At 40.0% G+C, this 27069-nt stretch overlaps 1 protein-coding gene across 1 annotated transcript; it reads left to right on the top strand.

Moving 5' to 3' along the window:
- The first annotated feature begins 642 nt into the window (after positions 1 to 642).
- On the top strand, positions 643 to 26754 carry ABRAXAS2 (abraxas 2, BRISC complex subunit). Its single transcript, XM_045025498.1, has 9 exons — positions 643 to 773; positions 3466 to 3556; positions 7992 to 8028; positions 11663 to 11729; positions 14480 to 14670; positions 15350 to 15469; positions 16195 to 16279; positions 18694 to 18808; positions 24537 to 26754. The coding sequence occupies exons 1-9, from the start codon at positions 702 to 704 to the stop codon at positions 25001 to 25003; spliced, it is 1245 nt and encodes a 414-aa protein (XP_044881433.1). The 5' UTR covers positions 643 to 701; the 3' UTR covers positions 25004 to 26754.
- The last annotated feature ends 315 nt before the right edge of the window (positions 26755 to 27069 follow it).

Raw genomic sequence — 27069 nt, 5'->3', positions numbered from 1 at the left:
CAATCTAACGACCCCACAGTTAGGTCAGGGCACATGCTAGGGCAATGCCTGGTGACCTTCCCTTAGTCTGTATAGCACTGTGTACTCTGATGCTGCTTAGGCTGCTAGAGCATTGCGTCGTGCCGTTCCAATATTCTGTACAGCACCGTGCATGCCCACATTGTTAGGGTATTGCCTGGCAACCTGTCCCCGTGCTCTGTACAGCGCCATGCGTGCCGACGCTGCTAAGGCACTCCCTAGTGACCTGTCTCCGTGCTCCGTACAGCACCGTGCACTCTCTCACTGCTAGGGCACTGCCTAGTAACCTGTCTCCGTGCTCCGTACAGCACCGTGCACGCCGACGCTGCTAAGGCACTCCTGAGTGACCTGTCTCCATGCTCCGTACAGCACCGTGCACTCTCTCACTGCTAGGGCACTGCCTGGTGATACCCCGCAGCACAATGACAATCATTACTAGTAGTGCATAGCGAGAGGTACTGATAGGCACTGTGCTGGGGCGCACCGGTTCCCTGGTGGCCGCGCCAGGGCCCTCGGGGGCAGCAGTTCCTACCACTCCCAGGCGCCCGCGCATAGAGGCCGGCATCCGGGAACTACATTTCCCAGGCATCCCCGCGGCGCTCCCGGAAGCCGGGGCGGTGGGGCGGTACTGGGAGGGGGCGGCGCGGTGGTTTGTGGGAGCGGCAGCGGCGGTGGTCTCCATCATGGCGGCTTCCATTTCGGGCTACACGTTCAGTTCCGTCTGTTACTACAGCGCCAACAGCAGCGCGGATCACGTAGGTGTCCGGGGCTGCGCTCCGCTCCCCACCGGGGGGCTGCTGGGAGGGAAGCGGGCTCCTCACCCCCCACTGGGGCTGGGGGGCTTCAGGGAACCCCCCTGCCTGGCCGCCCCGGGCCTAGCGCCCCCTGCCCCGCCCGCTCTCCCCGCGCGGCCGCCTTCGCCTCACCTCAGCGCGGGGGCGGGCCGGAGCCGGGGGTGGGGGTGAGGGGAGTGGAGGGGCAGAGTTGGCGATGGGGGGGGCCGTGCTGTGAGGGGCTTGGGGAAGTGAGTCTCTTATGTCCCCCCCCCCCAACTGGTCTAACGAATCAGTCAGAAGGAGTACAGGGGAAAGGGGGGAGCCCAGGTGGACTGAACGCCTTGGTCCTACACAAGGCAGTAGGCAAATTGGTATGCGTCGTTGCAATCCAGACTAGGCGTTTGCATGTCCGTGCATTGCTGACATCAGTCGTGCATCAGTCCCGCCTCAAGGGATGTTTATTTCTCTTGTTGCTCCAGTTGTTTAAACTCTGGTCTGAATACTTTCAGGAAATGGATCCCGTTCTCCATCTTCTCTTGCCTGCCCCACATGCCCCTGCTGAAATTAACCAGGTGGATAGTATGGTGTCATAGTCGCATAAGGCCATTCATGGGTGTCTAAACCAAAAGCTAGCTTCCAAAAGCTGCCTAATATCTTGAGTTCATTACTCTAAAAAGCCTACTTTGTTCTTATAAATGAGAGTATTTTTTTACAATATTCTCTTCAGTGTACATAGTTTCTCTTGCCTAAAATCATTTTGGCATACAATAGACATTGGATCATAAGTCACTTAAATAAACTGCCTAGTTTGACCATCCCTTGAGTATTGTAACTTACTTGTTGACCTAATACAAGTTATCACTCTACTTTCATTGTAAAATGTATGTAATCATGAAGCAGAAATTTAAAGAGAGTTTGTCAGTTGCATTATCAACATTCTATTGCCTGTGTTTCACAAAGTAAACAAAAAAGCTACTTTTAATGTATCATACTATTAGAATTTATTGTAGGGATTTTATAATGTCTGCAGAGGTCTTTCACCCTTGAAAGTAGATTTTTTTCATTTTAAAGAGTGTGGTTTGACTAACAGTCTGATGTAGGCCAGAATTCTGCAAACATGTATGTCAGGGGTCGGCAACCTTTTAGAAGTGGTGTGCCGAGTCTTCATTTATTCACTCTGATTTAAGGTTTTGCTTGCCGGTAATACATTTTAATGTTTTTAGATGGTCTCTTTCTCTATGTCTGTAATATATAACTAAACTATTGTAGTATGTAAAGTAAATAAGGTTTTTAAAATGTTTAAGAAGCTTCATTTAAAATTAAATTAAAATGAAGAGCCCCCCTGAGTGGTGGCCAGGGCCTGGGCAGTGTGAGTGCCACTGAAAATCAGCTCGCGTGCCGCCTTCGGCACCCGTGCCATAGGTTGCCTACCCCTGATGTATGTCATTAACTTTGGTGCCAAGACTACTTTATTATAAAGTCAAGCATTTGTGTGATTGTTGCTGGATCAGGGCGTTGTATCAGTGTGCCATGTACTTGAAAGTTGGGATGGATGTACAGTAAAAAGGGGGAAAAATACAGATTTGGATTAAACCTCTTTATCCTACGTAGTGTACTAGCACTGGTCATTAAAAATATTACCAAGAGTCCAGATTGCAACAATATGTTTTGCTCTACTTATCTGAATGTAAAGAAACAAATGGCAACCTATTGTTTCATTATTTATATTGATAGGGCCTGATTATCAGTTATCCTACTCCTGTGCTTGGGATAGGAACAAAGAGGGAAAGATGGCTTTAATTACAAAAGAATGATCCAACTTAGTATGACCAATTGTCCACCTACCCCAGTATCCTGTCTTCTGACAGTGGCCGATTCCAAATGCTTCATCAGGAATGAACAAACAGGGCAATTAAGAGTGATCCACCCCCTGTGGCTTGTCCCAACTTCTGACATTTGGTGGCTTGGGAACACCTGGAGCATGTGGTTGTGTCCCTGACCATCTTGGCTAATGGATATATTTTCCATGAACTTATCTAATTATTTTTTTGAACCCATTTATACTTTCGGTCTTCACAGCATCACATGGCAACAAGTTCCACAGGTTGACTGTGTGTGTGAAGAAGTACTCCTCTTGTTTCTTTGAAACCTACTGCCTACTAAATTCACCACTGTTTTCCATTGTATGGGATTGCCCAGCCCCAGTGTCGGGTTTAAGTAGAGTAACTGCAGGGCTTCTATAATTTACACTCTGTTTCCTGTGGGCCTTGGAAGGAGAGAATAGCTGTGATGCAGTGTCCTCTCTGGCTGCACCACCTCCTTTTTCATATTATCTGCATAACATGGCCCCTGTACCGGGGCGGTTAACAGAGTACATATAGAGCCCTTACACAGGTTTTATAATTGAAAATATGGTATTCTTCAAAAGCAATTTCTGCCTCATTCAACACATCTTTACACTGCCAGATTTGCATAAAGAGGCTTTAAGTGAAACTTAGAATCAGACACCGCTGAATTTACTGATAGGTTGCATTTGTAGTTGCTTAAATCAACATGTTAATTTCAAACAGTCTTACATTTAATTCTTTTATTAAATGTGCTTGTGAATAAATTATACTAGTAGTTTCTTTCTGTTTTTAGTCCATCTTTTTTTTTTTTTTTTAAACTGTAGGAAGGATTTCTACTGGGAGAGGTAAGACAAGAGGAGACGTTTAGCATCAGTGATTCACAAATCAGCAACACTGAATTTCTGCAAGTAATTGGTAAGTTGTACTAAGCTTTGAGAAATTCTGGAAGAGGTGCCTAGTTAGTTCACTTTTTTATATAAATAAGGATCTTTTTTTTCTGTTTAAAGGAAAAAACTTTTTAAAAGTTTTCTCCTTTTTAAAAATAGGTATTTTTGCTAACCCTTCTGTAAGGGTAAGGCAAGATTTTACAATCTCCCAAGAACTGTTATCCAAAATTCTTCACTACCATGTGTGTATATATATATGGCTGAAGTATGAGGAAAGGGAACAGTCCTTTTGCTGGATACAGTTTTACTGTGCCTCTCTGTAGAATAAGTGTAACTCATCTTAACCATTCAGTAAATTCCACAAATAGCTTGAATTTTGTAACATGAAATGATTTAGGCCCTAATCTTGAAAATGATTCCACCCACATGCTTCAAATTTGATTTTTTTGCTCCCTTGTATCTGCCTTCATTAACTTCTGGTTTCTTTTATGGGACACCAAAATATTTTTTTCTTGGTAAATAGCTGAAAAATCAGCCATCAATACTGAGGCCATCCCATCTCTCAGGTTTTTTGTTGTTTGTTTTTTAAATAAAAGGTAGTTAGAGCAGTATGATCAAATTCATAATCATATAAGTTTAAAATCCTTACCCATGTTACTAATAACACATTAAAATTGTATTTTAAACAACTAATTAACTGTTTATGCTTCCTGTTTACTATTTTGCATTTCTCTAGACAATGAAAATAGACTAGTGTGTTTTTTGACTTGCTGCGACAAAATGAGATGATTCTAATGGAGATTTTAAAGATCTGTTTTTTGCTGCTGGGTTATTGTTGGCTGTTGTAGATATATTGATTAATGGTTGAAGGGCAGTAATAGTAGTCAGTTTGATAGCAATATATTTAAGAATTGTCAAGGAGGTGCTTTTTTTTAATGGATGCATGTATAAATCAAAATAAAAAGACATTAAAATATTTCTATCAGTCTTAAGATGTTGGTGTGTTTAAAGCCTAAATCCTCAAGCCTGCAATCAGATCTATATGCCAGCAGACCCCGATTGACTATAGCAGGGTTCTGTGCAGGTGTAATGGATTGGCTAACATAGAGTTGATTGCAGGACAGGGCCTACATTTTTTTTCCATGTTTAAACTGATATACATGATACCAGGAACAATGACAGATTATTTTCTGTGTGTGAGATGGGGAAGTATGGTAGTGGAAAATTGTTGATTTTCTTCTCAATATATATTTGCTTTGACAAATTTAAATTTGCATTATACAAACTCAGTTACTTGTCTGAGTCATCGATGACAATAGAGCAGGCCTTCACAACTTGTAAACGGCGAGGGTCATATTACTTCAAAGAAAATAGCTGAGGGCCGAACCCCTCCCCCTCCCAGCACTGCCCGGCCCGTGGAAACACCCCCCCCCCCCAGCGCCGCCAAAACACTCCCCCAGCGCCGCCCAGCCATCCCGAAACACCCTTTGCAACCCCCCCCCAGCGCCACCCGCCCCGTGGAAACAAACCCTCTTTCTCTAGCACCGCCCCACCGAAACAGTGGTATTGAACCTTGGTAGTATGTTATAGTGGGCCCCTAAGGTAGTATAATTAAGGTAAAAGAAAACTCTCTTTTTGCTAAAAGTAGAATAAGATCTTCCCCCCCACTTTGTAATCAATTGCCCTGTTGAATGAATGAGGTGTGACTGAGCAAGGCATGGAAGGCAGGCACCTCCAGACAGCTGCAACCCTTGGAGAGGGGATGGGAGCCAGATCAGATCAGTAGAACAGGTCAGCCACCGACTCACCACTCGCCTCCTCAGCTCCCCTCCCCCGCCTCCAGCTCACCTGCCCCCCCACTACTGCCTGCCTGCTCGCCTCCTCAGCCGCCGGCTCACCTGTCCCCCCGCCACTGCCTGCCCACTCGCCTCCTCAGCCGCCTCCTCCCCTGCCACCGGCTCACCTGTCCCCCCGCCACTGCCCACCTGCTCACCTCCTCAGTCCCCCAGCTCGCCTACTCACCCCCCGCCACTGCCCACACCTGCTTGCCTCCTCAGCCCCCCCTCCCCTGGCTCACCTGCCCCCCCACCTACTCACCGCCTGCCACTACCCACCCGCTTGCCTCCTCAGCCCGCCTCCTTCACCCACTGCTTGCCTAGTCACCCCCCGCGGGCCGCACAGTGAGCCCGCCTAGTCACCCCCCGCGGGCCGCACAGTGAGCCCGCCTAGTCACCCCCCGCGGGCCGCACAGTGAGCCCGCCTAGTCACCCCCCGTGGGCCGCACACACCAATAGTTGCGGCATTATGGGTTGCTTTTTTTCTGTCAGTAAACACACTTCTACAGTATGTTATTCACAAAGAAGATAATTTGTATTTTAGAAAAAAAATAGGGAATTAGCCCCATCAAAAGAGCTCTTTTGAATATTATAATAGTTCAAGATGTAGGATTTGTGAATTCCTGTTGAAGAAATCACATTCATTTAAAACTTGGTATTAAGGCCTGAAAGTAGTGTACAGAAATTAAGCCTTGTAACACTACTGTGCAATATTTTTATCATTCTCACTTATCAATTGTCTCAGTTTACCATAGAGGTTTAGTGATATCCCAAGGATATACAGCTATTCACTGTACAGAACCACAACTAGAATTTAAGAATTCCTGGTTTCCTCTTATAGTCTATACTAGACCTGTGTTTTTCAAACTGGGGTCGCCACTTGTGTAGGGAAAGCCCCTGGCAGGCCAGCCTGTTTGTTTATCGGCTCTGTCCGCAGGTCCGGCCGATCGCGGCTCCTACTGGCCGCAGTTCACCGCTGCAGGCCAATGCGGGCTGCTGGAAGCGGCAGCCAGTAAGTCCCTCGGCCTGCACTGCTTCCAGCAGCTCCCATTGGCCTGGACAGTGAACCGCGGCCAATGGGAGCCGCGATCAGCCGAACCTGCGGACGGGGCAGGTAAACAAACCGGCCCGGCCTGCCAGGGGCTTTCCCTACACAAGTAGCGACCCCAGTTTGAGAAACACTGCAGTAGACCACACTGTCTCAGTTTTTTAAAGAAAGCCCTAGGTCTGGTCTAGATATAACAATGTAGCTGAAAAAAACAAACAGGTATATGTTCCCAATAATTCTAGCATGTGTACTGCTGCTTGAGGTAATTACATTGCATGCTGGTATTATATTATTTACTGGCTTTGTTTAGCAAATCATTTCCATGAGACTCAAGAATGTCAGGCTGTAAATCTGGAGCTGGCATTAAGTTCGTCTTTGGTTTGCAATTGAATAAAAATGTAACTTTCACAGCTCCATCCTTATCGTAGCCAAAAACAAGGTGAAATCTCTGGAAGCACAAACATATATTGATGTGCAAAGACTTATTTTGGTAGTGTCTGAATATGGTGAGAAGTTAATGTGTAAAGTCTGTTCTTGGAGATTGTGGTTTGATTGATTGAGCTGAAATCGCAGACGTTGTGAGCAAACTCTGTGGCTTTCAGAGCAGCAAGTGATGAGTTACTCTTCAGGGAGGAAGGTACCAAGCAAAGTTACTGCTAAATGCTCACTTTGGCAGAGCTCAAAATATTATTTCTGTATAAATGCTGCTGAATCTAGAGAGAGAATAGGGGATTTAAGAGTACTTAAGACAAAAGCACTGGAAAGGATTGGTAGAGAAAAATGCAAATGATAAACAGTAGCTGATTAAAAAGTCATAACTGGAAGGATACATGGTACAAGTGCTTAAAGCACATAAACAAACTAACTTTGATTCACGTTGAAAAGATGGGTTTACTTTATGGGCTTTTTTATTATTTTCCTTTACTTGCCCCACAGCAGAGATCTTTTATAACCTTTTCTGCTTAAATATGAATCTTAGGTAATATTTGTTACTAATTCTTAAAATCAAAAGAAAAAATAATGCAGTGACTTTGTTTAGTTGCAGTCACATTGGCTAAAGTGACAGGAAAGTAGTCATGCCAGAGTGGTGCTTACCCTCTTCTCTTTTAGGTCATTAATCTGCATTTCCCTTCCTCCAGTTTGATTAATTTGTCACGTCTAACTGTTAAGTTTGCTTCCTACACATTTTTTTATCTGTCACTGTACCATTACTGAACAACTGTAAGCAGGTACATCTAAAAGATAGGAAGGTACATCTAAAAGCAAATGAATATGAAACTCAGCAATATGTTAGCTACTTAACACCCATAGAAGAATATTTTAAAATGTGATTACTAGACTCACTTACATGTTCCCTAGGTTCATTATGCTCAGTATAATGCATTCTTAGACAGGAAGACTACTCTCTCACTCTACAGGGGCAATTCTTGTTGTCAGAAGTTCCCCACAGACTGACAGCAGTATATTGTCTGATATTGTTCATTACTGGAGATTTAGAAGAAATTTGTGCAAGATACATAACCACAGTTTTCCCTGGGTTTTGAGCTGCTGGGACAGACACTTGCTTTTTTTTATTGCAGAAATCCATGACCACGAGCCTTGTTCAAAACTCTTTAGGTAAGCTATTTCTGTTGTTTGACTGTACTGATTCCACTGTTGGGTGAATCTGGCACATAAAGATAGGTAGTTCATTGAAATACGTTAGCGTTTCAGATGTATATAATAACATTTGAAACTGCTCCCTATGTGGTTGTATTACAGTAATATGGGTAAATGGAACCCATTGTGACACACAAAACATCCTTTGAAAGCTGTACTAACACCATTTTAATGTAGAATATTAGTTTAAAAAGCACATAGCAGCAAAGTATGTGTAGATACCATGGCCCAAATTCTTTCCTGTGTTGAATTTTCACTTGATGTGTTAGAGAATGGTGGCAGTGAAGGATCCAGTCATGGATCCCTGATAATTGAGGTGGAGCTGCACCCTAGTATAGGTTGGAGAATCATTGGGACTGCTTTAACCTATGCCAGTTTGTCCCAAAGGGACCTGGAGAATAGATGTGCAGCACACTCTGGTCACTCTCACCCCAGATGACTCCGATACCAGGGCCAGAGGGTGGCGTAGGAGCCAAGAATGATGACTTTGCATCAGCCAGTTATTCTCCCATGCCAGAGGAATTTTCAGCTGGCTAGATCAAGCTGCTGTCTGGCCCCTCTGCACTGCCAGAATGTAAAAGGGAATCTAGCTCTATATATCTTCATTTAGAAGACTCATGCTGTGTTAAATCTAATTTTCTCATGTAGACTGCAGTTACTAAGCAAAGATGGCTTCTAAATTACTATCTATAGTGTGTGTTTAGAAGTTGCATTTTTAGAAATAATCCCTGGTTATGTGCCACACATTTGTTTTTATTTGGAGATTTCCACAGATTTACTAAGGAATGGGCCTCAAGTGTCATGATTGACATTTATTATATTACAAAAGAGACGCTGCAGTCTGATTTGCTGTCTGATAATTACAGAAGGGAATAGTCTCATCCTTGTGACTTATGTGCAAGACTCTCCACATCTCAGGTTATGTCCCAGTATCTGTGGTCAACAAGCATGTGGACAATGGTGATCCAGTTGATATATAGTGTACTTAGACTCAAAGTTTTTGACAAGGTCCCGCAAAGGCTCTTAAGTAAAGTAGGCAGTAATGATATAAGAGGGAAGGTCGTCTCATGGATTAGTAACTGGTTAAAGCCAGGCAACAAAGGGCAAAAATAAATTGTCAGTTTTCACAGTGGAGGGAGGTAAAGAGTGAGGTCCCCTAAGGATCTGTACAGGAACTAATGCTGCTCAGCATACTCATAAATGATCTGGAAGAAGGAGGTAAACAGTGACATGGCAAAGCTTGTGGACAATATAAAATTACTCAAGGTAGTTAAGTGCAAAGCTGACTGCGGAGAGTTACAAAGGGATCTCAGAAAACTGGATGCCCGGGCAACAAAATGGCAGATGAAATTAAATGTTGATAAATGCAAAATAGTGCATATTGGAAAACATGATCCCAACTATACATACAAAATTATGGGTCTAAATTACCTGTTAACACTCAAGAAAGTATTCTTAGAGTCATGGGTGGTTCTCTGGAAACATCCACTCAATGTGCAGTGGCATTCAAAAAAGCTAAAATGTTAGGAATTATTAGGAAAGAAGTAGATAAGACAGAAAATATCATAATGCCACTATATGAATCCATGGACCACACACACACTTCGAATACTATCTTCAGTTCTGGTTGCCCCATCTCAAGAAAGGTATATTAGAATTGAAAAAAGTACGGAGAAGTGCAACAAAGGTATATTTTCTAACAGCGTCCATATGAAGGGAGATTAAGAAGACTGGGACTTTTCATTTTAGAAAAGAGATGGCTAAGGAGGGATAATGATGGAGGTCTATACAATCATGAGTGCTGTGGAGAAAGTGAATAGGGGTCATCCAACGAAATTAATAGGAGATTTAAAAGAAACAAAAGGAAGTGCTACCTCACACAGTACATTGTTAACTTGTGGAACTTGTTGCCAAGGGATGCTGTAAAGATCAAAAGTATAATTGGATTCAGAAGAGAATTAGATAAGTTTATGGAGTATAGGTTCCTCAATGGTTATTAGCCAGCATGGTCAGGGACGCTATCCCATTCTCTAGCTGTCCCTAAATTTCTGATGGCCAGAAGCTGGGACTGGACAATGGGATGGATCACTCAACAAATTGCCTTGTTCTGTTCATTCCCTGGGAAGCATCTGGCACCAGCCACTGTCAGAAGACAGGATACTGAGCTAGAACAACCATTGGTCAGACTCAGTATGGCCACTCTGATGTTCCAAATGCATATACTACTCATCAGTAGCGGTGCTCAGTATATGTGCTCTTCCTTTAACCTTCACGTCCAAAAACATTTTTGGCACACTACCAAAGCTTCTTGACTTAAATGTAGTCAGTCATAAGGAAGCTTGCAGCTGACCCACCCTGTGCTCTTGGAAAAGAACAGCTGTGGCCTTGCTGCTATTGAATAGGGTGGGTTTGGTTGCAGTGCATTTCCCAAGTGTTGGGAACTGAGCCAAAAATAAGGGTTCTAAAAAGGCCATTTTCCTGTATCAAAACAGTTTGCAAATGAAGTTGCTCAATTTTTTACAATAATTGCTGGGTATCATCATCCTTGTATGTAAGAATGATGATTCTGTAAATTATAGAAAACAGGGAATAATGATTCCATGAACTATAGAAAACAGACTTCTGGGGTTAGATGGCACTTTATATGAAAGAAAGCTTAAACCATTTTAAAGGTGAACTGAAAAGATTATGCAATTAAATTATTCAGGATTCCACATTTGTAATGGACTATTAGTCTTAAAATTCCAAATAACTTGCATCTTAAAACAAAATATGGTTCCACCTTTATTTACCAGCCAAGTACTGAGTTCAGGATTTTGTTTTTCCCTGACAAGAGTTGAGATCATAGACCTCTAAATCAAAGTGTTTTCCTGCACTGCTTTAGGAGTTAGTGATATCAGCTCTTGAAAGAGACTAAAGACTTGGCAGGTAAGTGAAGGAGGAATCTATTTTCAAATGTTTTTCCCATGTTTTGAAATGTGTAAACCATTTGAATTCATGTTCTGTTATTGACTTAGGCCCCAGTCGTGCAAATGGAGCCACGTGGGCACACCCTTACACTTGCATGGATAACTGTGGACTTCAGTGGAACTTCACAGGTATAAGGGTCCACCCACGTAGATCTGATTGCAGGACTGCAGCCTGAAAAAGTGTTTCCATATTTTTTAATTGAAATGTAAAATTGCTGTTCTTTCTCTCCTTCCCATTTAGCAGGTGGAGAACCCAGACATCCAAACATAGGGCTTTTCAAGAGCTAGTCAGAGGAAACTTATGCAATCCAGCTACATACTCCTTGTAGAAGGGGTTGCCAATGAAATAATTGCCACCTAGCTGTTGGGTGCAACAACACTGAAGATTTTTTATAAACCAGTAGTTAAACCAAGGCGCATTGTTTTTTCACCGTTAGTGATCTTGGCACCACGTTGCTAAACTGCTGCATTGGATAAATGTAAAGCTGCTGTAGTGATTCAATATTCTATGGCTAAATTATGAGATAGTATCTAAAGATTAATTGAAGTACCGTATGTTTACCAAGATGACATCTGAATAGTGTGTAAACTGTACCTACATTTTTTTTCCTTTTTGGTTTAAGCTTTTATGACTATGCAGGCAAAGTTAATGAAGAGAGTTTGGAGAGAATTCTTAAAGATCGAAGAAAAGTAAGTTTCACTATATTCTTCTACAGTTCTGTTTTATTTTTTCCCCCTTGTATAGCATATAGGGTCTACATACAGGAAAAAAGGAAATTTGGGCTCATACAAATGAGCAACTGAATGTACTGCCTAGAAGAAGTGCTTTCTTTTTCAAATCTGCCCATTTATCTTGACTCACATAATCTTTGGCAATACCAGGATTAATCTTATCTTGTGCAGAGGCTATCAATCATGCCAATTATTTTGTCAATTTAAGTAGGGGCAAAAACAGAAGGACCAAATTCATGTTCACGTGAAACCTTGGATTTAGATATAGGTCCCCAGAAATTAATAACTAGTATTAACCTACTGTCACCCTGAGCTAGACTTGCATAATAATGACTGCACAGTGCAATTTAGGCCAACAGAAATGGGAGTTTATGTGAAATGCTCATTTAATCCCAGAGCAGTTACTGTTAAAATGTTCACATACTCTTGCTTAAAAATAGTTATAAATTTATTACAAAGGTCTGACAAACAGTCTTGGAATTCAAATATTTCCACCATCTGAAATATTTTAAAACTGAAACAATATTGCCTCACAAAGTAGCTATTATTAAACTATTGTACCCTTATTCAACTGTACTTTGCTATTAGCACATTCAGTACTATATTAAAAATGTTTTAAGTTTCTACAGTTGACCAATGGGGAGTATCAAGCTCTTACCAATGGGGAGTATCAAGCTCTTACCAATGGTTCATTTTCCATACACATTTAAAACTTGCTAATGCTGTATCTTAACAATTAGCAAACACTTGTTTCAGAAGTTTTTAACAGATATGATATCCTAAAGAGCAGAACTGAGCTTCAAATAGGGGACAAGCAATTCTTAGAGCAAGGATAATCAATTGCCGTATATACTCATTCATTAGCCCGTTCAGTTATAAGCCAACCCCCCAGAATGGATAGGTAAAACTAGCAAAAACTGTATGACCCTTTCATAAGCCGACTCTATAGTTCAAGGGTTGGAAAACTTTGCTCCTGGCCCGTCAGGGTAAGCCACTGGTGGGTTGGGACTTGGAGCGTCTGCAGGCCTGGATCCCCTCAACTCCCTGTGGCCACGGTTCGCCATTCCCAGCCAATGGGAGCTGCGGGAACTGGCGCACCTGACTGTCTAGCCAACTTGAGGTAAGAGTTTTTGTGTGTGGACAGGCCTAGAGTTGGGGAAACACTGAAATTATAAATTGAATTAACTCTATAGTGAAGATAAGACTTAAGTTATCTGTTCAAACTAAATACTTATTTCAGTACTAGTTCCTGCACCACAAATCTACTTTTAGTTCCCTGTAACCATTTATTTCTTGTCAGTTTGCTCCAACAAAAGCAGTTGCCTCAAGTATGTCTTATGTCTAGTAATGATCACATGGGTCTTTCCTATCTCAGACATTTGATTCTATAAGCACCTAACTCCAGCACAGAACAGTATAAATATGGTGTGTGGGAACAAGATGTTTTCGACTGTTGAAAGAATGAGAGAAGTTTCAGTCTTTCAGTTCCCCTTCAGGAGATAAAGCAGAAAACACTTCTTAAAACTGTCTGGCTTTTTTTTTTTTTTTGGTGGGGGTGGGGTGGTGTTAAGCCTGTAGTGTACATTTTCAAATCAAGACACCAACTTTTCAGCTGAGTTTTATTTTGTTGAGATATAGGTCAATTTCAGACTCAGTAAAGATGCATTCTCTGCAATCTGAAAGTAGATAGACTTGAGGAAGGGAAAAGCTTTTAAGTGTCATGTGACTCAGCACTCCAGATTTAAATTTAATGGATTCTTAATGCCATTAAGTTACCAGGACATCAACTAAAATAAAAATGCATTTAGTAAATATCCTGGATTCAGCTGATTGCTAGCTGAGCTTCATCAGAATCCACAGCAGTAGAGGTTTTATTGTAAAAAGACTGAGTAATATTTGCTTACTGTTTTTTTTATTTAATACAAGTGTCGTGCATTGACAGTTAATGTGTGGAATCTACTTTATTCTTTTTGAATGTATGGACGTTTTCTTTATAATACTGTGTACTCTCATGGCTCTTACTGAGCCAGGTTCTGATAACGAGCTAACTTTCTGCATTATTGTCCCTTTATTTCATGTTAACTAGCATGTAAATTAGCAAGTTAAATACATGTTCGTATTTGGTATAATCAGTGAATTACTAGATGGATGTTATCTGCAGAACATACGAGTATGTCACAATTAAATGCTCAAAGGGATAATTTCAGCACTATACACAGCAGATTAATCCCACAGTTTCTGTGAATAAACATAAATTTGCAATTCTGTTCTATGATGCATGTCATTGAAAATGTATCTCATAAGTGCAACACAAGTGAATAATCTGTTGCAGCAATCCTCAAAATAAAAGAAAAAAATCTACCAGGTTTGAAAACTGAGCAAGTAGCAACAAAGAGAAGATGCTCTGAGGCTTGCCTCTAAAATATGACCTTCCATTATAAGTGGGTTCCTAGATAGATGAAGAGAATTAATTTATTATTTCTTGTACAAAAAGGCTTGTAACAATAAACCACTTAAACTTTCAAATGTGGCATTAGTGATAGTCTGTGTAAAAATGTAAGCAATATACAATAATTTAGAATTATATAATTGTCAGATTTTCAGTTTCTTAACTACATTAGCCATACTTTGGGCTGTCAACAGATAAAACTATAAATCTTTTCTCTCTCCATTAATGCTTTGTTTTTTCTTCTTTACTTTCATTACAGAATGTTATTGGATGGTACAGATTTAGGAGAAACACTCAGCAACAAATGTCATATAGAGAACACATCATCCATAAACAGCTGACACACATTCTTGGAGTGCCTGACCTTGTCTTCCTTCTCTTCAGCTTCATCTCGACTGCAAATAACTCAACACATGCTTTAGAGTATGTGCTCTTCAGACCAAACCGAAGGTAAACAGTCCATGTTCACATCAGCTACCACAGTGTGGTTGTAATTATACTCTTTATTGAAATTCCTAATAGCATTAAGAACTATTTTAAAAAATATCTGTATTGAAAGTAATTGTCGACTGGCCAAACTCTGTTTTTTTTATATGCATACATAATAAAATAAGGTAGCATGTTTTTCTCCTGAAGCAATTCATAAATTAAGCTAAGATTCAGTCAGGGCAGTGGAAAGTTATTTTTTAGTCAATACATTTTTTTAGACTAAAAATAGACTGTGAAAAAATTGTTTCTAAAGAGAAATGAGAAGTCAGTATGGCTTTACTTCTCCAAAATTACTGAGCTGGGAATGTGGCTTTCTTTCTGCACCTACAATAGTCTGATTAGTGCACAGTCGACAATTTAGGCGGTATGAAAGATAGATCCACCTGCTGGTCAATTTTGGTTTTGCATTAATGTGTTAAAAACAAAAAGCCATCTTTGAATATGACAAATTGTTTATTCAAAATACAGCTGACCTAGAAATGTATATTAGTTTAAATTTTAAAGGAGTTGAGCTCCTCAAGTACTCACTTTGCTAGGAGACAGACCTGTCCACTTTGGGTAGGGAGGTGGGAGCATACCAAGACTTGCAAAAAAATCTTTGGAAGAATAATAGTGGTCTCTTTCTAAACTTTCTCAACAGGTATAATCAAAGGGTGTCGCTTGCAATTCCCAATCTAGGCAATACTAGTCAGCAGGAGTACAAAGTTTCTTCAGTGCCAAATACTTCTCAGAATTATGCCAAAGTTATTAAGGAACATGGGTAAGTGGAGTTCTTTTTTAAATTAAGTATAATCCAGAAGCTCTACAATTTTTGCCTCCTAAATAGTAATATGAATATGGATTTCAGCAAGAAACAGAACAAAGTATTGAAGCTATTTAGTAATCTGCTTCCATTTTATGCAGTCACCATTTTCTAAACAGCAAAACATATTTTTTTTAATGAATGGATCTGAATTCTATAGGTTTGCAACAACATCAAAATTAGACTAATTGTGGCCTAATCCTGCAAGCCCTCCCTGTGCAGAATTCCCACTGAGTTCAGTGGATGTTCTTTATGTAGGGTGGATTTACAGGCTTTGACTCATGGTTTGAGAATGTTTATTCTTAGTCATTTAAATAAAATGCACAGACACTGCAAAATAACATTTAAAAATGGTTTGGTTATCTAACAAAGACATTTTTCCAGTTACGGCATGGAAGCTTGGAGAGAAGTGTGGTTTTTTTTTTGATTTTTTTTAAGAGTCTAATCTTGTTAGCGTCAGACTTGACAAGTTTTGCCTTTTGTTCCAGAAAGAGCCTCTGCAGCTAATATATTGTTGCCTGGATACTGGTTCCTTGGGATAGAAACGATTTAGCAATATATGAAGTTTAATTCATTGTGTAAATATAAAAATCAAATCTTAAAGTGCTTTGGAGAAAAGCAGCTCAGAGAGACAGAGGAAGTTGTGATGTTATCTTTTCTAACTTCTGCATTTTTTTTTTTAGTACTGATTTTTTTGATAAAGATGGAGTGATGAAGGACATCAGGGCTATATATCAGGTTTATAATGCACTTCAGGAAAAAGTACAGGTAACTAATTTTATTTAATATTGGTCAACATTCATGTGGCGCCTCTGTCTCTGAGCTCTTGTAGCCCAGAGTTGTAAGGAAACCCAGTTTTTTTTTTAATTTAAAATGGTTTAAGGAAATATGAGAAATGACTTGTATTTCTTTACTAGTTAAACATTCATGTTTCTCTTATACCTTTTCCCACATGACCTGCATTTAACAGATACTTCTAGAAAAGTAGAAGTACAAGTAAAAGTAGTCGGTATAAGCATTATTGAGTCTGGCTCTTCGAGCCTTCTTTTTTTTTTCCCACATGAGAGTAATTATAATGTTAAGTAACATCTGAGGGAAACTTCTGTTTTGTTTAAGTGCCCAGGTCTTGCAAATGGATCCATGTGGGTGAATTCTTCCCCATCCCCCACAAAGTAGAGCCCCATTGAAGACAGTAAGACACCATAGCAGTGCAAGGGCCTCCCCACATGGATCTGATGGCAACATTGGGGTTTCACTCTGTACTAGATACTATAGGGAACTCTGCATTTATTAAAACTGACAGATATTTTGCAGGGAACGTACAATGCTTTGGATACAATGCTTGGGTCAGTTTAAAAAAAAAAAAAGACTCTTGCTGTGATCGTATCTGACACATCTGAAAATGGCTCACTCCTGGGCTTCAGAAATCTACTAAAGACTAGATTGTCAATTTACAACTTGTCCTGAGTAGACGATGGCATATAGCTGTGCTGCCTCAGGATCAGACACGTTTGGGAATTGTGACTGAGGCTCCCCCTTTATATACACCCTGGAGTAATGTGCTCCTCATATAGACTGGTAGCAGGTCATATCCCCCTCTCTACCGGCTCAGCTTTGCTGCTGGCATGCAAAACGGGGAATGAGGCAGAGTCAAGGCTCTAACCATCTCTGACCCTGCCCTGTGGAAGCTGCTTTCCTTTAGTGCCCCCACTGTGACCTGTGACGTAAGTAGCCCACAGTGGGCAAGCTACAATTTGGCCTGGCATGTTTGGAGGGTGGCTGGATGTACTTTTATTTTTCACACACGTGTGTGCACACTAACATCAGAGCAACCTTCCCTCTGTGGACAAATACTGTTCTCTCTGGACCTCGTCAGCTCTGCTCTCAGCGCTGCCCAGAGCATGGCACTCAGAGTAAAGAAAGATTCTCTTTCCCAGGAGTTTCAGTGCTGCCTCCAAGCTCCATATTTGAAATAGATGAACAGTTATTCACAAATGTGTTAATAAATGGGTTGATGGGATAGCCTTGTTTAGTACCTCCTGCTTACCAGCATTAAGTAGAGTTAGATATATGCTTCTGCACTAGTCACTGGTGAGTTTAGCTAGCAAGGTGTTTGAGAGAAATAAGGAAAAATACTGACTTCCCTGGGGAACTGCTTTATTGCTCCTAGAATTGTGACCCTGCAGTCTTTTGGTGTCTAAATGGCACTGTTAAGTCTGCTTGTGCACACATACCTGCTTGTTTTTATCCTATGTCAAGTGTTAAAAGTTCCTTTTGTTGGTTAACTTTGAAACACGTGTTTCACAAAGAATGTTGCAAACTAGAAACACCAAAAATGTGTTTAATAGAGCAAGAACAGCTCTATGTATTTTCATTTATTCACTACACCTTTTAATTTTCACTATCAAAAACTTATAGATAGAGGACGAATGTAGAATCTGTCCGTGCAACAGCCAGGAGATCAGGTCGCAACACATTTATCTCCTGACTCCTAGTCACCCAGCTACAACACAGCTGGAAGTGTAGCATAAATGTTACGTTAACATATCACTATCAGGATCTTTAAGTCTGAACAGTTCAAGGATCTTTACTATATTTAACAGTCATGGTAATCTCACGTGGCTGTTGCTAGTATAGTTTCAGTCAGTGTGGATGAGGCCGCCTTTTTGATCCTGAGTGCAGAAAAGATTAGCAGACTATCTAAATCATTTGTAACAGATGATAAAATATAGAGGTAACTTCTTTCCGTTAGGAGTGTCCTCCTATAATAATAATAATACCTAGCTCTTGTATAACACTGTTCATCAATAGATCTCAAAGAGCTTCCCAATCTTTAGTGTATCTTCACCACATCTCTGTGAGGTAGGGAAGGTACTATCATCCCCATTTTACAGATGCGGAACAGAGGCACAGAGGGGCTATGTGAATTGCCCAGGGTCACACAAGAAGTAGGGGTAAACTGGAAGTTCTTTCCATCTTGCAACAGCTGAGCATAGGCCATGATCAGTAGGTGAAAATCCGTTTTCAACAGTTCATGGTCTGGTTCATGGTCTGGTTCAGTATGAGTTCATCCTCTTGGTATTGTTTCTAGTCTGGTAGTATTCTCTGGCCAAGTTGTGTAACTCTTTAATGGACTTTTGGAGAATCTGAGTATGACTTATCTTATTGTGTTTTTCTCCCAGGCAGTATGTATAGATGTAGAAAAGAGTGAGCGAGTTGTTGAATCTTTCCAAGCTGATGTAAACAAACTAAAAGGGCAAATAACACAAAGAAAAAATGAAAAGGAGCAAAAAATAAGTAAGTTCCTTTACACTTATGTTTCATAAACAGAATCTGTAAGGACAAAACATTTAGTAGAAACATGGACTTAAGACACATTGGAATGATCTGCCTGTTTTTCTTATTGCGACAAAGATATGGGGCACAGCTGTTGTCAACCTAATAGCTATTCTTGCAAACTCATGTTTACAATGCCTGTGATAGATTTCGACGGAAATGATTCCTAGATTGTGAAAATACTTGCAACACACATCTTAATGTTCTCTACGCCAGAAGAAAAATATAATTACACAACTTTCTAAGATTTTGCAGTGTGAACTGGCAAAACTGAAAATTTGAAACTGAACTGTGGAGAGGCTAAGTGATCTGTGTTAAAAATTTTCTCCTGTGGATACCTGGCTCAGTTCTTGCTCAGGTTCCATTATTTAAGTGATCTTAGCCTAAAAAATGTGTGGTGTCGGATAGGTTAATGCAGGCTATCAGGCCTTGGACTATAGAACGTGTATTTACATCATCTTACCTAGAGCATGATGACTATGGGAGAGTGCAGCATATGCATCAATGATTTTAACAACGGATTAAAATGCATGCAGTGTTTCATATTAACTAACTTGTGTGTTTTTTCTTTGGGAAGTTTATAAAGAGAACTCATTCTGAGAGAAATATTGATTTCTGTGATAAAGAATTTGGTGGGGAATTGCTTCTCCTTTAGGTGAATGACCTATGCTAGTATCACTATTGCTGAAGCATGGAGGGCCAGATGCCTACATCAGGCTGAATTCTGCTGAGTGTGGGAGGAGGAAGGTGGCTGTCAGCCACTTCTCAGCTTCTGTGTTGCTGGGATTGAACCTGAACCAGCCCTTGACATAGAGTGGACCGATAGGTGCTCTTGGCTATGCCAGCTAATAAGCTTAGTCTCAGGCTAGTAGATGTCAGTACATTATTGAAGCCTTGATTTTTGTGATGGGAAGCTGATACAGCAACATTAGTTAAGTGAGGCACACTGGAAGAACTGCATGAGGTGAAGAGAATAACTAATTGATGAGGTAATTAGCAGTACAGCTGTAGTGCTGCTGTAGTAATTGTCTAGAACAGTGGTTCCCAAACTTGCTCTGCTGCTTGTGCAGGGAAAGCCCCTGGCGGGCTGGGCCAGTTTGTTTACCTGCCGTGTCCGCAGGTTCGGCTGATTGCGGCTCCCAGTCGCCGCGGTTCGCCACTCCAGGCCAATAGGAGCTGCTGGAAGTGGCGGCCAGTACGTCCCTCGGCCCGCGCTGCTTCCAGCAACTACTGTTGGCCTGGAGCAGTGAACCGTGGCCACTGGGAGCCACAATCGGCCGAACCTGTGGACGTGGCAGGTAAACAAACCAGCCCGGCCTGCCAGGGGCTTTCCCTGCACAAGTGGCAGAACAAGTTTGGGAACCACTGGTCTAGTATATCTCTGGCCCATACATCAGTGAGATTGCGAGTTTTATTTCATATACTAGCATTTAATCCATTAGACTGGGGCATCTTCATTTAATCTTTTAACATGTCAGCCTACCACATATCTGCTAAATTTTATTTATGAATCAGCATGAGTTGTCTGTTATTTGCTGTTGGATTGAACTGGATCTGAATGAATAACTGGAATAATTACAATTAGGACTGTCAAGTGATTAAAAAAATAATCGTGATTAATGGCATTGTGAAACAATAATAGAATACTACTTATATAAATATTTTTGGATATTTTCCATGTTTTCAAATATATCCATTTCAATTACAACACAGAATACAAAGTGTGCAGTGCTCACTTTATTTTTTTATTATAAATATTTGCACTGTAAAAATAAGAAATAGTATTTTTCAATTCACTTATTACAAGTACTGTAGTTCAATCTCTTTATCATGAAAGTTGAACTTACAAATGAAAAATTATGTACAAAAAATAACTGCACTCAAAAACAAAACAACGTGAAACTTTAGAGCCTACAAGTCCATTCAGTACTACTACTTGTTCAGCCAATCACTCCGACAAACAAGTTTGTTTAAATTGCAGGAGATAATGCTGCCTGCTTCTTGTTTACAATATCACCTGAAAGTAAGAACAGGCATTTGCATGGCACTGTTGTACCCAGCGTTCCAAGATATTTACATGCCAGATGCGCTAAAGATTCATATGTCCCTTCTTGCTTCAACCACCGTTCCAGAGGACGTGTGTCCATGCTGATGATGAGTTCTGCTCGATAATGATCCAAAGCAGTGCAGACCAATACATGTTCATTTTCATCATCTGAGTCAGATGCTACCTGCAGAAGAATTTTTTTCTTTTTTGGTGGCTTGGGTTCTGTAGTTTCCGCATCGGAGTGTTGCTCTTTTAAGACTTCTGAAAGCTTTCTCCACGCCCCATCCTAATCAGATTTTGGAAGACACTTCAGATTCTTAGACCTTGGGTCAAGTGCTGTAGCTGTCTTTAGAAATCTCACATTGGTACCTTCTTTGTGTTTTGCCAAATCTGCAGTGAAAGTGTTCTTGAAACGAACAACATGCTGGATCATCTGAGACTGCTATAACATGAAATATATGGCAGAATGCAGGTAAAACACAGAGCAGGAGACATACCATTCTCCCCTAAGGAGTTCAGTCACAAATTTAATTAATGCGTTATTTTTTTAACGAGCATTATCAGCATGGAACCATGTCCTCTGGAATGGTGGCCAAAGCATGAAGGGGCATACGAATGTTTAGCAATCTGGCTGGTAAATACCTTGCAATTTCCGGCTGCAAACGTCCCATGTGATCGCCTGTTCTCACTTTCAGGTAACATTGTAAATAAGAAGCGGGCAGCATTATCTCCTGTAAATGTAAACAAACTTGTTTCTCTTAGTGATTGGCTGAACAAGATGTAGGACTGAGTGGACTTGCAGGCTCTAAAGTTTTACATTGTTTTGGTTTTTGAGTGCAGTTATGTAACAAAAAAAAATCTACATTTGTAAGTTGCATTTTTCACGATAAAAAGACTTCACTATGGTACTTGTATGAGATTAATTGAAAAATAATTTTTTTTGTTTATCATTTTTACTGTGCAAATATTTGTAATAAAAATATAAAGTGAGTACTGTACACTTTGTATTCTGTGTTGTAATTGAAATCAATATATTTGAAAATGTAGAAAAACATCCAAAATATTTAATAAATTTCAATTGGTATTCTATGTTTAACAGTGCGATTAAAGCTGTGATTAATTGACAGCCCTAATTACGATATCATTTTTTTGCATGTTAAGCTAGAATCCAGCAAAGCCAGTCCTACATTGAGGAGTAATCACTGGTAAATATAGACAGATACATAGTGCCTTTCTCAAATATCACTGAAGTTTCCTACTTATCGGTGTTAGTTCTGTAATTGAAATGTTAGTTTGAGTATTGAAATACTGCCATCTGGTATTATGTCGGAGGTGGACTCATTCATCCTTTGATTTATTTCAGACAGTGTGAGGCATAAGTAGAACAGGACAATCTTAACTCTATTTTGGTTTGTGATTTAAGATCTGATGTATCAAAACATACTTTTTGTTTACACTGGTTCTCAAAACATACCATTCTTTGTATTGATTTGCTGGGGTATGATTTAGCTTACTATGGTAGAAATATGTCCTCCACATCAAAAATTCATGTTTTTCATTCGAGTTCTATGCCATTTTGTCAGAATAATTATCATGGCATGTGTTATGGGCTACCAGAAAAAAATCCAAGAGCAACAAAACTGCTTAATTTGCAGTTATTTTCTGCTGCTTCACAATTGTCTTGCTCAGTCACATCCATTGTTTGAACATGTTTGGGCTGGTGCCAAACTGTTCCTCTTCCCTAGAAACTGAATAGGGCTTCAGGAAACTTTTGCTTAGCAGGAGGCGGGTATAGTAAAGTGCTCCAGCATTTGAGGAAACAGTACTGATCTAACTCACTTTGGCAGACATAAGGCAGTGGAGATGAGGGAGAGAAGTATAGCTGGAGGGTGGAGAAAGAGAAGCATGAAATGAAGGGAGGAAATATAAACAAGGTGTTAAGGAGAACATTTAAGTGCAAAGTGGAATATAGGGCAATTGTGTATTCGGGGTAATATAAAACAAAGCATCTCAACTCCCTGTTGTACTTTTCACCAGTGTTCCAGAAAAGTCAGAAAGGTGCTCTGGAGAGAGGTTTCACTCTGGAACACATCGTTATATAATTGTCTTTAATTTTTCTCAAGCATTCTTGCGAAGGGCCACTGCTTCTTTCCATCCATTTAATGGAACAATTTATAAAAATAACCCTGCCATTACTGCCAGCAAGAGTATCCTTTATCAGCTCTGTATTCAGTGGTTCTATGTGTGGTTGGGATTAAGGGATTGTTTTGTTTAGTGAGTATTCCAAGCTTTGTAATGGGCCTCTCCGCTACTCGGATTGAGAGACCTTTCCTCCAGTCAGCACGGCAATGCACATGGTACCCACTACTGCTTGGGCATTTTGGCAGCAACAGTTTGATCTCCCAGCCCGCTTCCTGAAGGGTGCCTTCTTCCTTCCTTCAACCCGGAGGATTGATGCTGGCTCTTACCTATTCACTGACCACCTGTAATACACAGCCAGTGTGAATCATTACTGCTTCCTGCTTGACCAGGGATAATGCAGCTCAGGTGACCACTGCTGCATAAACCAGCAAGAAGGTTAAAGTGGATAACAAGAGTGGCCAGAGCTGAACCCAGTCTGTGTGGTAACAGATTCTGGGCACTAAGAACGGAACAGCATTAGCAGTGGGCTGCAGGCATCAGTTCCTGAGAGCCTGTGTCTGAGCAGACAAGAATTGCTTGAGATAGGGTGAGACAGGAAAGTATATACCCAGCTTCCGCATACGTGAAATCATTAGATTAAATGCTGTGGCTGGTTTTCCACCTTCTCATTTTCTCAATATTGGGAAACTTCCTCTTTGGCATTGGAGAGTTGATCATGTATCAGTCATGCTCCCTGTGCAGGGGCGGGAAAGGGAGCTATTGCTATGAACGTTTCTGCAATTCAGGTCCCCATAGTAGTGCTGTTTGTCAGAAAGCTTGTCATACTCAGCAGTTATTGTTAGGTAGGTGTGAATTCTATTTCTGCTGCAGTGAAGTCAGTTGAGACCTGTACCTTCTAAAACATTTAAATCTGTCGTTTTTATAAGTACAATAAGATGTTCAAGGGAGTGATTGATGTTTTATGTTGCATGCACTTCTCAGCTGCTGAAAAACCTTTCATCTTTCTATGTCACCACCCCTTGTACTGTACATCAAAGATTGAACCCTATTGTGTCTTAATTTACCAAATCCATGTGCTTGAACTTTTTCCTATGTGAGTAACATCTTGTCTACTTAAATGATTCCATATAAATCAACTTTGGTGCTTTTGGCTTCACCTCAACTGTTCATAAAACACCACTTTAATCTGAAAAAAGACAAGCTATATGAAACATAGTAGTAGTAGGAATCTAATTCCCAGAGGCTTGAGAGTTAAGTTTACACAGTATAGCAACTTTTCAATCCATAAAATGATTTGTTTAAATAAAGTCACTGAGAACAGAACACTTTTTTTTGCCAGTTTTATGCAGTTTTCCACAAGAAACAAGACAGATGCTTTCTAATGTGTTCACTATACCTGAATTTTCCATAAACACTGACCAACATAAACATAAAACTAGATCACTTTTCATGCTTTTCAGTGTAATTAGGACATGTTTATTTTCCTTTTGTCTTTCATAGGACTGCAGCAAGCCATCTTAACCAGGCAAATGTCAACTGATAATTTGGAATCTATGTTTCCTCCACGAATGTTGTACCCTGGATTTGCTGTGGAAGGTTGCACACTGGAAGACTCAGATGCCTCTGATCCCCCTCCTCCTTATTCTGATTTCAGTGTGAGCAATCAAGAAAGTACTTTGGGGCCTGGTCTTGCAGAAAGCAATGTTTTCATGCCTCGACCTCAAGCAGTGGGCTCTTCCAATTATGTTTCCACAAATGCAGGATTGAAGTATTCTGGCAATGGCGCATCCATGCCTTCCTCACAAAGAGCTGCTGGTGACATTGTTGATGAATCAGAAGACAGTGATTATGAGAACTTGCTTGAACCTACAGAGTCATCTGACAGTGAATACTCACAGACAAGGGATTCACGATCCCTGACGCATCCTGATGGGCATTCCAGGAACACACAAACCTCCCAGATATAATAGAACAAAAACTCAACATGGCACTCTTTTTCATAATTGTTACAGAAAAATTTTGGGGATTTAACCTGGAGGAAATAAACTACAAAGAGGATTACTGTGCACAGAAAATGTAGAAGACTTGCACTAGATGGCTTATTCACCTTGTGATACATTTTGCAAGTTTTATAATGGAATCATTAGGATAATCAAGTTGTGTTAATGTTGATGAGGTTCATGGATATACTGGTAAATTTAGGCAAAATGAAATTTCTAGCAACCTTGTAGCTTTTGTTGCCATATTTTCTTTAAGACAATAGATTGGGATTTAGTGACTAAGCACAGTTAGTCTACAAATAACAATGTTCTCTAAAATCAAAACTTACCTCTTGCACTATCATGCCTTGAATTTTAGTTTTTGAAAGGGAAACAATTTATCAATAGCCTTCAAAGCAACTTTCTATGGTGAGCCAAATTGATCTTTACCAGAAATGAAATTTTGATAATTCCAAGAAGTCTGATTGGAACAAATGTGGTCTACCTTCTTCTGTGTGCATGCTCTTTTAATAGAGAAGGGGGTTGTTTCAATTTTTTGTACTAGCCTAAGGTATCTCATTTAAAATGACTGTTGCCTTTTTTCTGTAGGAAAAACTTACTGGTAAATCATCCAAATGAATGTCATACGCATACGTTGGTTTTGGTGGGTTTACAGTGGCTCTATGCCACACTAGCTTCATTTACAGTCCCATTTTTGTACTAAAAATATGAAGTGCACATAGCAAATTACAAACAGTAGTTAATTCACAATTGGGCTTTAGAATCTACAAATTCCAAACGTTATCAACTATTTGCAATTTCTTTGCCATCTGTGCATTGAATTTTTACTTCCGTATAGTTTATTTTATGTAAGAAATAGGGGATTGCGTTGGGGAAGGTTGTTTAGAGATTCCCCTGGGTTTATTACCTCTTTCACCTCCGGGTGAAATACGCAAACATTTATTTTAATTGGAATCGCAGCTCTTGTCAGAAATTTGCCATTTTGGAAACATGAAATGTGGTATATTTAGAGAATTTATGTTTGGATGCACTTATATTTTTATTTAATTACTGCTTGTATTCTAATTTTGCCCAAAAGATGTGAAATTGTGCCATTAAAAAGTCTGTGTACTATTGGGCTTTATCCCTTACTTGTAAATGACAAAACCTGCAGTTTATGGTGATAGCACATGCATTTAATGCTTTAAAGTATGAATAACCCTCCTTTTGATTGGTTAATATCCCAAACAAAACAGTTGCTTAAATGTTTAAATATTTCAGATTTACAAAAGGCTAAAGTCTCAGATAATATATATGTTGGGCAAAAATCTGTTCATTAGCCTCTCTTTACCTGTACTAAATTAAACAAAATGGGTTTGGAAAAATGAAATGTTAAAATTGGCACTCTTCTATTGGGTGTTTCAACCTCTAAACATCTAATGGTCTATCTATTTTAACTGTTTTACATTATTCTCATTAGCCTTAACTTGATGCATTTTGTTTTCAAGTGTTGCAGTCCATTTTAACAACAGATTTGTTCCAGTTTTATTAATGTTGGTTATCTTCAAGCAGTTGTAGTGCTGGTGTGCTAAACAAGTGCTGTTGCCATCTCATCAGTTCTGGTTTTCACATAAAAGAAAGGGTTTTTTTATTATTATTTTTATGCTGCACAGAAACCTGCAATGTACATCAGACAAAGCAGTTAAATGTGATAATAAACTCTTATTTAATCCTGTAAATATATTTTTAATATCTGTCAGCTAGATTCCATTTCAGTGAAGTCATGCATCTATCTGCATGTGAAAATGCAGTTTAGAGTTGAGATACTTGTTTATTTAAAAAGATCAACAACTTTGCCTAGTGTGGAGGTAAAAGGTGGAATTCGCTAGAGGAAGAGAATATAACGACGAGATTATGGTTTGTATGCCATTCTTGTATACATTGTTCATGTCCACCCAGGCGTTACAACATTTTGTAATCTTTTCTTACAACAGAATTACAACAACTTAGGTAATAATTTTCAGTTCACCCTATCGCACATCTGAATGTAGAGT

Source organism: Mauremys mutica, chromosome 7 (assembly GCF_020497125.1).
Source record: "Mauremys mutica isolate MM-2020 ecotype Southern chromosome 7, ASM2049712v1, whole genome shotgun sequence".
Taxonomy (NCBI): domain Eukaryota; kingdom Metazoa; phylum Chordata; order Testudines; family Geoemydidae; genus Mauremys; species Mauremys mutica.
This window is presented reverse-complemented; position numbering and strand designations above follow the sequence as displayed.

Coding starts and splice junctions, on each gene's coding strand:
- ABRAXAS2 (XM_045025498.1), top strand. CDS start 702: ATGGCGGCTTCCATTTCGGGCTACACGTTCAGTTCCGTCTGTTACTAC. Junction 14,671..15,349: donor CTCTTCAGACCAAACCGAAG/GTAAACAGTCCA, acceptor CTTTCTCAACAG/GTATAATCAAAGGGTGTCGC. Junction 18,809..24,536: donor TGAAAAGGAGCAAAAAATAA/GTAAGTTCCTTT, acceptor TGTCTTTCATAG/GACTGCAGCAAGCCATCTTA.